At 51.5% G+C, this 11,976-nt stretch overlaps 1 protein-coding gene across 2 annotated transcripts in view; it reads right to left on the bottom strand.

Moving 5' to 3' along the window:
- The window catches only part of slc39a7 (solute carrier family 39 member 7), a 22,528-nt gene extending 10,619 nt beyond the window's left edge, over positions 1-11,909 (bottom strand). The window contains exons 1-4 of one of the 2 annotated variants that reach the window (XM_043677947.1): positions 11,650-11,908; positions 7,878-8,528; positions 3,556-3,724; positions 1,502-1,585 (exon numbers count right to left, since the gene is read on the bottom strand). In XM_043677947.1, the coding sequence (XP_043533882.1) occupies positions 1,502-1,585; positions 3,556-3,724; positions 7,878-8,477 (853 nt within the window). In that variant the 5' untranslated portion in view covers positions 8,478-8,528; positions 11,650-11,908. Of the gene's footprint in view, positions 1-1,501; positions 1,586-3,555; positions 3,725-7,877; positions 8,529-11,649 lie in introns of both variants that reach the window. The other variant, XM_043677948.1, reaches the window with a different exon arrangement.
- Positions 11,910-11,976: the final 67 nt, after the last annotated feature.

An 11,976-nucleotide genomic window follows, 5' to 3' on the forward strand; every position in this document is an offset into this window, starting at 1 on the left:
ACTGAACTGGTCGGGTCCTAAAGGAGTTTGCTGATGGACTGGGTCCACGGCAGGTGCAGAAGGAATCAGCAAGAGGGAAAACATACCTATCTTCCCCAATCAATGACCACAGATGGATCTGTTATAAGAACTACACTTACTTAGAAACATAAACTAGAATACGCGAGATTGGATTATCTCTTGCTTTTCGATGACTTGAAGGAAAACTGGAACTTTCTGGGGACACACGAGCACGTAACGTTGCTGAAGGCTGGCATCTGACACTTTCCTATTGGTACCAAGTGCAGTTGTCAAGAGAAGTAAACGGTCTAGTGACAGGTTTTGGACAGGTTTCAAGTACCAGGTTGGCACTGAACTGAGGAGCGAGAAAGCAGTTACAAGGCAGATGTCCATTCAGCCTCTCTTCGTTTACATTGGAAAAGGAACAACAACGATTTCGCAAATAAATCAAACTCATCAAGATCAAAATCAAGAAAACTCATAACACAGGCCAAGACCGAAGTTCACGAGGCTACCAGGAGATGACAGTGCTCCGATGAGGCGAGATCGAGCCTGTATTCACGAAAGTTTACAAAAATAGAAGGTTTACCAGAATGAAATGTTCCCAAATTGTAACAGGGCTGGACAGAATAGACACCGGGAGGATGCCTTACATGAGGGAGGTGCCTACAACCACAGGTCACAGACTCAGAAGATGCGGTTAGGCCACTGAAGAAATATGAGCCTGTGAAATTCACCAGGTTTTGGATAATTGAAGGCTTCAAGTGGAATGGGTTGAGTGCGGAAATGTGACATTGAGCCAAAGTTTAGCCATGATCAGAGTAAATGGTGAAGCAGGTACAACCGGCTGAATGGCCAACTTCAGCTCCAGTGTCTACACTTCCAACACAGCGCCGAGCGGTCCCAGAGCCAGCCCCGAGGGAGCGCCGCGCCAGGGTCAGCATCGAGGGAGCGCCGCGCCGCCACAGGGTCAGCATCGAGGGAGCGCCGCGCCGCCCCAGGGTCAGCATCATCGAGGGAGCGCCGCGCCACCCCAGGGTCAGCAGCATCGAGGGAGCGCCGCGCCGCCCCAGGGTCAGCATCGAGGGAGCGCCGCGCCGCCCCAGGGTCAGCATCGAGGGAGCGTCGCGCCGCCCCAGGGTCAGCATCGAGGGAGCGCCGCGCGGCCCCAGGGTCAGCATCATCGAGGGAGCGCCGCGCCGCCCCAGGGTCAGCATCATCGAGGGAGCGCCGCGCCGCCCAGGGTCAGCATCATCGAGGGAGCGCCGCGCCGCCCCAGGGTCAGCATCGAGGGAGCGCCGCGCCGCCCCAGGGTCAGCATCATCGAGGGAGCGCCGCGCCGCCCCAGGGTCAGCATCATCGAGGGAGCGCCACAGTGTCAGAGGGTCAGTACTGAGGGAGTGCCGCATTGTCAGAGGGTCAGTGCTGCACTGTCACAGGGTCCGTACAGAGTGAGTACCCCCACCTTCAGAAGTGCACTGTAGTGCTGTTGCTGTCTTACCTCGATGTGAGTGCCCATGGTCGAGATTCAGATTCTCTAAGGGTCTGTGAGATGGATCAGAAGCCTCATTGTGAGAATGTGGATCTATGTGAAAAGAAGCGTTGACTTTTCAAAACAAACGTCTGACCCCCACCTTGCAGCACCTTGCGGTGCCATTCCTCCATGCACCCGAGACTCGAGTTCCACTCAGCCGGCCTCCCTTCAAGCAGCCGGTCATCTACTCACCTTTCACTCCCATTGGCCCCTTCACTTTCCCCAAGAGCCCACTTCCCTTGCCCTCTTGCCACTATCCCTTCACCTCCACTTTCCCACAATTCACTGCCCGCATCCCAATGCCAGCAGTATTTGCATGCAGTTTTCCTGGCCAGTTGAGGGTCACAGAGAACTTTGCAGATAAGGACTGCAGACTTCCTTCCACATTTTTTTCAAAGAACAGCCACAGGGTGGCTTGGTGGCTGAGTGATTAGCACAGCTACCTCACAGCACCAGAGTCCTGGGTTCAATTCCACCCTCAGGTGACTGTCTGTGTGGAGATTGCATATTCTCCCCTTGTCTGAGAGAATCTCCTCTGGGTGCTCCAGTTTCCTCCCACTGTCCAAAGGTGTGCAGGTTAGGGTGGAATGGCCATGGGAAATTGTCCCGTAGGGTCCAGCGATGTGCAGGTTAGGGTGGATTGGCCATGGGAAATTGTCCCGTAGGGTCCAGCGATGTGCAGGTTAGGGTGGAATGGCCATGGGAAATTGTCCTGTAGAGTCCAGCGATGTGCAGGTTAGGCCATGGGAAATGCAGGGTTACAGGGATAGGTCGTGGGTGGGATGCTCTTCCGACGGTTGGTGTTGACTTGATGGGCCGAATGGCCTGCTTCCACTCTGAAGGGATTCTATGAACACTCAATGATCTGTGTACGTTCACCACTTTGGAGAGGAGCTAACAATTTTGCTGAATGGAATTTAAACTCCACCAGCCGTGAAGGTGCTAGAGAGACACAACAGCTACAATTTGATTACAAAACAAGAACTCTTGGCCTTGGACTCTCACTCACTAAACACTGTCATGAAGAGAAACGAGATGACAGAGCAGCCCGGCCAAGGGATACCGCAGCTGCTGAGGGACGTGTGGGAGGTCGCACAGGAACATTTCACCAGTCTTCCTCCTCCCTGCACCCACCCACCCGGCCGGCCTCAAAGACAGCGCTCCCAGATCAGGCAGAGTCCGAGTCTGATGACTGTCCCCTGCCCTCAGCTCCCGACATCACTTTTCCACTTCCCGGAGATCAGAAACAGCTCACACTGACTCAAAGAGCGCTCTGCCCTCGAATGTGACCAAATAGCGTTAGCCCAATATCTCGCCTCCTCCGCTCTCCCCAAGAGGCCACTCTGCCTCGCCGTGACCCCTCTCTCCTCATCTCCCCACCCGCCAGTCGTCACCACTTTGTTTCAGCCCCACCCCACCTCCCACTCGGGTCCCCCTGCCCCAACCTGTCACAGTGCCCAATCCAGCCTGCAAACCACTGTCCCCTGTCCCACAACTTGCATTTCAGTACGCCTTAGCCACATTACTCGCCTGACCCCAAAGCATGCCATCGCTACTAACCCCCCCCCCCCACGCTCCTTTCCATCCCATTGCAATTTTCTTCCCTCCCTGTCAAACGGCTTTTTACCCCCGTCCCCTTCTCCGGCCTGCGCTCAGTCCAGTCCCCACCGTTCGCTGCCTCCCAATGCCCACTAACCATCAGAGAGTCCACACAGTCCCTACAGTGCGGAAGTAGGCCCTTCGGCCCAACAAGTCCAAGTCCACACCAGCCCAGACCCATTCCCTCCACCCTACATTTACCCCTGACCATGCACATAATCTTCACATCGCTGAACACTGTGGGAGGAAACTGGAGCACCCGGAGACTCTCTCAGACACAGGGAGAATGTGCAAACTCCACACAGGCAGTCACCTGAGGGTGGGAATTGAACCTGGGTACCTGGCACTGTGAGGCAGCAGCGCTAACCACTGAGCCACCGTGCCACCCCCAAACCGCACCACTAACCCACACCGTTACTCACCGAGCGCATGGGGGATGAGATGGAGGAAGGCATCTCCGAGGAGTCCGCCCGATGCGAAGCTCAGCAGGACCTTGAGGAGGCTCTTGTGTTTGGAGGTGTTCGACTCGACAGGGATGAAGAACAGGATGAGGAAAGGTGCGGCACTGATCAATACGGTCGCTCCAATAGCCTGCCGGACACAGACACGGTCATTTACAATCACAAGACTATTATCATCACATCCCACAGCTCCCCATCTGCTTTAGCAAACTGCTGCCACAAAGTGCCTCACTGGGCAACCACTCCTGCCACTGCGTCAGAAGGTTGTGATCTGAAATCTCACTCCAAACACTTAATTCAAAAATAGCAGAAAGGGAGCGCCGCACCATCCAGGGGGTCAGCGCCATAGCAACGCCATACCGTCTGGGGGTCAGTGCTGGGACAGCACCGCACCGATCAGGGGTCAGTGCCGCACCATCCAGGGGGTCAGCGCCATAGCAACGCCATACCATCTGGGGGTCAGTGCTGGGACAGCACCGCACCGACCAGGGGTCAGTGCCGCACTGTCTGGGGGTCAGCTCCAGGGAAGCGCTGCACTGTTGAAGGGTTCACTATTATGGGAATGCTGCATCAAAGTTTTAAGTCGATGTACCATTGTCATCCCAGCAGAACAGAGAACAGCCTCACCAAGCAGTCTAGATTGATCTCAAACATCATACAGCGTGATCCGGTTTGAGAGATCCATGTCTGGTGCTGGGAACACAAACTCATACTTCACTGGATCAGTATTCCAGCTTTGTGGGGTCACAGACCCACCCCCACCTGTGAGGTCACAGACCCACCCCCATCTGTGAGGTCACAGACCCACCCCCATCTGTGAGGTCACAGACACCCCTCTCAACTGAGGTCACAAACCTCCCCGCTGTGAGGTCACAAACCTCCCCGCTGTGAGGTGACGGGACGCTGTGAGGTCACAGACACCCTGTTGTGAGGTGACGGGGTACTGTGAGGTCACAAACCTCCCCGCTGTGAGGTGACGGAACGCTGTGAGGTCACAGACACCCTGTTGTGAGGTGACGGGGTACTGTGAGGTCACAAACCTCCCCGCTGTGAGGTGACGGGACGCTGTGAGGTCACAGACACCCTTCTGTGAGGTGACACGGTAGTGTGAGGTCACAAACCTCCCCGCTGTGAGGTGACGGGACGCTGTGAGGTCACAGACACCCTGTTGTGAGGTGACGGGGTACTGTGAGGTCACAAACCTCCCTGCTGCGAGGTGACGGAATGCTGTGAGGTCACAGACACCCTGTTGTGAGGTGACGGGGTACTGTGAGGTCACAAACCTCCCTGCTGCGAGGTGACGGAATGCTGTGAGGTCACAGGCACCCTGCTGTGAGGTCACAGACACCCTGCCGAGGGGTGACGGGGCACTGAGAGGTCACAAAACCCCTCCCGCCACGAGGCCACGGTCCTCCCTGCTATGAGGTCACAGACACCCCGTTGTGAGGCGATGGAGAACTGTAAGTCACAGACACTCCACTGTGAAGTGACAGGGCATTGTTTGGTCACAGACACGGTGCCGTGTGGCGGCAGGAAGCTGTGACATCACGGGGCTTTGCAAGGTCACACCATGTCTGCTGTGGTCTGCAGCTTTTGACAACAAAAAGAGCTAAGAACAATTAAATACCTCCCACTTTGAAAAAAAGCTTAACTTCCCTCTCTGTCAGTTACCAATACGTTTATAATCTGACTCAATGCTGATTTCCACCCAGACAATCTTGATGATGTAACAGCAAAGAATAATTCTATCCAAAACAGCTGCCTTGATTCCGATGGAAACAAACCATCAGGGCCACTACTCATTCAAAGCTGTTCCGATCTTGATGATTCCTGGTGTTGTCCCATTGCCTCCCAGATACGTTAGCTGGTCTATTGATCAGCAGCTACATAATATTTTGCACAGAAGCTCACCAAACTTGGTGAAAAATATGCTAGGGATTTGGAAATGTATTTGACATCAACACAGGAGCCAAATACAAAAGCCAACTAAGTCACAAACTTTGACTGGATTTAAATGCAACACAACTGACCTTTCCAAATGTTGTAAAAGAGAAAACATGGCGCAGCATGAGAGACACTTAGGGAGTCTGTACACAGGTCATAAAAATGTCATGAACAGCTACAGAATTAATAAGACAGACTGATGAAATGCTGGTGTTTGTATCGAGAGCACAAGTGGGGTAGAAGTTATACATACAAACAGAAAATGCTGGCGGAACTCAGTAGGCATGACAGCACTTATGGACAGAGAAGCAGAGCTAACATTTCAAGTCTAATAGGACTCTTCTTTGGAACTGAAAGAGACTGGAAAATAATTCACAAAGTGGGGAGGAGAAGCGAGTGGAACAGATGGTGTGAGTGCCCAGAACCAAAGATAAGTAAGTGTCGTACTGGCATTAAAGGAGTGATAGAGATGGAAAATAGGTGTGAATGACAGACTTGAAATAATGAATTCAAGTCAGCTGTGCTGGGAGCAAAGCCAACAAAACACAAACAACATGCAGTGTGCAGCGGGGAATCAGAATGAAGGACATCGTCTATGCCCTGAAATTGATGAAATCACTGTCATAGCCTCTGGGACTATCAAGTGCCTCAATGGAAAACGAGGTGCAGTTCCTCCAGCTCACGTTGCATTTCACAGCAGCAGGCCAAGGTCAGAAATGTTGGAATGGGAGTAATCCAGTTTATGGAAATAGGGAGAACTAGCCATTTGGATACAAGACTGGCTCCAAGGTAGAAGACAGAGGGTGGTGGAGGAGGGTTGTTTTTCCGACTGGAGGCCTGTGACCAGTGCAGTGCTACAAGGATCGGTGTTGGATCCTCTACTTTTCATCATTTATATAAATGATTTGGATGTGAGCATAAGAGGTATAGTTAGCAAGTTTGCAGACGACACCAAAATTGGAGGTGGTTTGGTGGACAGTGAAGAGGGTTATCTCAGACTACAACAGGATCTTGATCAGATTGGACGATGGGTTGAGAAGTGGCAGATGGAGTTTAATTCAGAAAAATGCGAGGTGCTGCATTTTGGGGAAGCAAATCAGAGCAGGCCTTAATGGTAAGGTCCTCGGGAGTGTTGCTGGACAAAGAGACCTTGGAGTGCAGGTTCATAGCGCCTTGAAAGTGGAGTCGCAGGTTGATAGGATAGTGAAGGAGGCATTTGGTATGCTTTCCTTTATCAAAGTATTGAGTACAGGAGTTGGGAGGTTTTTTTTTTGCGGCTGTACAGTTAGACCATTGTTGGAATATTGCGTGCAATTCTGGTCTCCTTCCTATCGGAAAGATGTTGTGAAACTTGAAAGGGTTCAGAAAAGATTTACAAGGATGTTGCCAGGGTTGAGGGATTTGAGCTATAGGGAGAGGTTGGACAGTCTAGTACAATTGCAGCATTTAAGAGACATTGGGATGGGTATAGGAATAGGAAGGGTTTGGAGGGATATGGGCCGAGTGCTGGCAGGTGGGACTAGATTGGGTTGGGATATCTGGTCGGCATGGACGGGTTGGACAGAAGGGTCGGTTTCTGTTCTGTACATCTCTATGACTAGCCCCTGGAAGGTCAGGGTAGGTGTCACGTCACAGCCGCTCAAACAACGAGAAAGATTGCACTTGAAGTATGGAGGCAGTTCTGGGCACCACATCTTCAGAGAAGATATACTGAATGAGTCCCGCATTGAAATGCCAGGATGATACCTGGGCTCCGATGGATGATCTGAGATTATGCACGCCTGGAATTCAGGAGATTATATGGAGTGATTTGATTAATGGTTTCAAGCCATTAAAGGACTGCAATGAGAAGTTTGCTGATCAACATGGACTTGATTGGCCTCTTTCCATGTTATTAAAACTCTAAAACTGATGAGGGCGGATGGAGAGAAATTAAGAACGATGGTAGGGGAGCCTACGACAGGGTGGCATGGTCCAACGCAAGGTAGAGTATCAGGCGAGAGACTAGAAAACATTCCTGCATGCAAAACCGGCCACAATTACAGCACACTCTTTCTTTTGCAAATGGCAATCGCTGCTGAGTCACTTGGTATTTTTGTTTAAACCTGGGATTGATGGATCTTTGCTGACCAAGGACATAAACAGATATAAGGCAGATATACAGAGTTGGAACACAGACCAGCCACGACTTCAGTACAGATCAGAATAGATTGAGGGACTAAGCGCCCAAGACCAGTGAACGGGGTTGATGGATTAACCTAAATGACGACTGCAATGGAACTAGGCCAGCAGACTGGTCACACGGAAGGGAGTTCGACGGGCAGGACAAAGGCACCAACCTGCGACCACAGTTGAAACGGGTTAGACGATGCCTCAGTCCCGAGTTCTGGCACCTTTGACGCTGCAACACGCGTCCAGCGACTCTTTCCTTCGTGCTCCTGCTGTTGGGAGTGTGCCGGATGATCATGCGGATAGGAGTGGCCAGTGAGGTCATCCACATGGCCGTGCGATTGGTCATAATAATCGTGGGAGTGGCCGTGATGACTGTGGTGGTCGTGGGCGTGCCCGTGGTGGTCGTGGGCGTGCCCGTGATGGTCGTGGTGGTCGTGGGCGTGCCCGTGATGGTCATGGGCATGCCCGTGCCCGTGATGGTCGTGAGCATGCCCGTGCCCGTGATGGTCGTGAGCATGCCCGTGATGGTCGTGGTGGTCGTGGGCGTGCCCGTGGTGGTCATGGGCGTGCCCGTGCCCGTGATGGTCGTGAGCGTGACCGTGATGGTCATGACTGTGTCCGTGATGGTCATGTGAGTGGTCATCATACACATCAAACTGGGAAGCTCCATCACTCGCCACTTTCTGAAGCACCAGTCCACAGCAGAAGAGATGAACGAGCAGGAAGGGAAGGCCCTTGGGCCGCAGCGGTTTCTGCGAGGCAGCCATTTTATCCGCGGTTTACTTTCCCTCCTCCCTGTGCAAAGGCTGGACAACGCACTGTAAGTCAGAAGAACAACAGAAAACCTGTCAGCCATGGACGTCAGCGTGTGTTACAAAACTGACCGGTGCTCCCTGCCCCGTCAACATGAAGGTGAGGAGGAAGACTTCACTCACGAGCTTTCGGAACAGGAGCTGGAGGAGCCCCTGCACCCATCATGACTGACCTTCTGCGTCAAACTCATCTTCCTTCACTGTCTCCACATCCCCTAAACACCCAAGCAATTCCTCAGTGCCTGGACATCCTCAATCCCGCTGTGGTAGGAAATTCCAAAGATTCCCCACCCTTCCCTCCTCGGTCTTAAATTATCTTCAGACTGTGAAACCCTCTCCAACCTGAGGCAAGGTTGGGTGGGGTGGAGGTGGTTGGAAAGTAGTGGGAAGAGAGAGGTACAATTTCAATGCCCACTGTGTCCAAACCCTTTTGAAATCCTGTACATTTCAATGCAGTCACCTCACAATCCTCAGCCCCTCCAATGAATTGGATCTCCAGACTCTTCAAGCACTCCCATGCAGGGAATTCCCCTCATCCCCGAAGCCAGCCCATGGAATCTTTGCTGCACTCCCTGTCAGGCAGGCACATCCTTCCCGCGATAAGGAGGTAGAAACTGACCCAATACCCAGTGGTAGCCGTCGAAGGAAGGCTTCTGCAACCTTACACGCCCAATCCCTTCGCAAGCGAAGCTGACTTGAAGTTCTCCCTCCCCGATTACTCACGGCGTCTGCAGCCCAACCTTCTGCAGCTCCCACAGAGAGAGATAAAAAAAGATGCTCCCCGAGTGCCAACGTTTCCCAAACCATCACTGTCATGATTTCCCAAAATTCTGTTCTGACCGAAGCGAAACACTTCCGACTTCCGTCTCCACTTCCAATACCCTCGCTCACATGCTCCCTCCACGGTCTCTACATCCTCCTTGCCACTTGCTCCCCACCCATCCACCGTGCCTGGCTAGCTGTACAATCATTGGCAAACCTGGATTCACAGCCGCACTGCCAGTTGTAAAGGGGAGTCTGAACAGGGGCAAAAGACACAAGTGACACCCCTGCGTCGTCCCATGCCTCACCCCCAAGTGCGACATCAGAGCGTTCCATCACCGTAGATACGTTTACTGTCGGAATGCAAGACTCAGAATCCTGAAGCTCGGGTGCCCATTGGGAAGCATGGGGCCCAGTCACTAACAGTAACTCTGCAGACACCCCACCCCAACCCATTCAAACACGAGGGTGACGAGGGTGACAGGCCTTTCACTCTGTGGAGCTGATATGCCAGCCCTCGGTGCAGCAACTCAGTCAGCCCCATTCCGCAAGGTGCAGGAGCACAAGTAGGTCTGCTCTGCAGTCCGAGGAGATCGTGGCTGATGGGACAATCCTCAATTCCACTTGTCTGCCTTTCCCCTATAAACCTTGATTCACTTCCTGATGAAAAAATCTCTCTCAGCTTTCTAAATAAGTAATGAACCAGCCTCAATAGGCCTTTGCAATAAAGAACGATGCAGATTCACTACCCTCAGAAGAAATTCCTCCTTGCTCCGCACAACAGTAGATGTGATCTATATGGACTTCAGTAAGGCGTTCGACAAGGTTCCCCATGGTGAGCAAGGTTAGATCTCATGGAATACAGGGAGAACTAGCCATTTGGATACAGAACTGGCTCAAAGGTAGAAGACAGAGGGTGGTGATGGAGGGTTGTTTTTCAGACTGGAGGCCTGTGACCAGTGGAGTGCCACAAGGATCAGTGCTGGGTCAGCTACTTTTCATCATTTTACATAACTGATTTGCATGTGAACATAGGAGGTATAGTTAGTAAGTTTGCAGATGACACCAAAATTGGAGGTGTAGTGGACAGTGAAGAGGGTTATCTCAGAGTACAACGGGATCTTGATCAGATGGGCCAACGGGCTGAGAAGTGGCAGATGGAGTTTAATTTAGGTAAATGTGAGGAGCTGCATTTTGGGGAAGCAAATCTTAGCAGGACTTATACACTTAATGGTAAGGTCCTAGGGAGTGTTGCTGAACAAAGAGACCTTGGAGTGCAGGTTCATAGTTCCTTGAAAGTGGAGTCACAGGTAGATAGGAGAGTGAAGAAGGCGTTTGATATGCTTTCCTTTATTGGTCAGAGTATTGAGTACAGGAGTTGGGAGGTCGTATTGCCCTATACAAGACATTGGTTAGGCCACTGTTGGAATATTGCGTGCAATTCTCGTCTCCTTGCTATCAAAAAGATGTTGTGAAAGTTGAAAGGGTTCAGAAAAGATTTACAAGGATGTTGTCAGGGTTTGAGGATTTGAGCCACAGGGTGGGGCTGAACAGGCTGGGGCTTTCGGAGGCTGAGGGGTGACCACATAGAGGTTTATAAAATCATGAGGGGCATGGACAGGATAAATAGACAAAGTCATTTTCCTGGGGTGGGGGAGTCCAGAACGGGAGGGCATAGGTCAGGGTGAGATGGGAAAGATATAAAAGAGACCTAAGGAGCAACTTTTTTTTTTCCACACAGAGGATGGTACGTGTATGGAATGAGCTGCCAGAGGAAGTGGTGGAGGCTGGTACAATTACAACATCTAAGAGGCATCTGGATGGGTATATGAGCAGGAAGGGTTTGGAGGGATATGGGCCGGGTGCTGGCAGGTGGGACTATGTTGGGTTGGGAAATCTGGTCAGCGTGGATAAGTTGGATCAAAGGATCTGTTTCCGTGCTGTACATCTATATGACTCTCTCTCTCTCTCTCTACACGAAACGGATGGGATTCTGTATTCTGAGATTAAAGCCTCTGGTCTTAGACTTTCACCTAAGGACATAAAACCCCCTCTGCATTTACCCTCTCAAGTCCCCTATGAATCTTATACATTTCAGTAAGATCGTTTCTCATTTATCTGAGCTCCAGTTTAGACAGGCTCAACTTACTCAACGTCTCCTCAGAAGAAAATCCCTCCATACCTAGAATGAACCTATTCAACCTTCTCTGGCCTGCATCCAACGCAAGTCAATTGTTCCTCAGATAAGACCAAAACTATTCACATTATTCCATGTGTTTTGACTAGTGCCTTAAAACAATTGAGCAAGTCATCTCTATTTTTTACACTCCATTCCCCTTGAAAGCAAGGCCAACATGTCACTCACTTTCCCTATCACGAGATGGACTCAGATGCTGACGTGTGATTTTGTGATTCCCTCGCTGTTTGACTGTGGCCCTAGCATTTTGATTTCAATCAGGCACCTACTCAGCTTCCTTTTAGAATCATTAACCACCTCCGCTTCCATCAATCTCTCAGACAGCCAGTGCCAGCTCATCGCCGCTCACTGAGTCAAAACTTCTTGCGCCCATCTGTCTTGAGGCTCTTGTCCCAAGCCCTCATACCACCAGCAAACTTGGTTCCTTACCCACCTTACCTCAATTGGGGTTTTTTATTTGTGGGGGGGGGGAATGAGTGAAGGAGAGCGGGCATG

The sequence above is a fragment of the Chiloscyllium plagiosum genome, chromosome 37 (assembly GCF_004010195.1).
Source record: "Chiloscyllium plagiosum isolate BGI_BamShark_2017 chromosome 37, ASM401019v2, whole genome shotgun sequence".
In the NCBI taxonomy this organism is placed as follows: Eukaryota; Metazoa; Chordata; class Chondrichthyes; order Orectolobiformes; family Hemiscylliidae; genus Chiloscyllium; species Chiloscyllium plagiosum.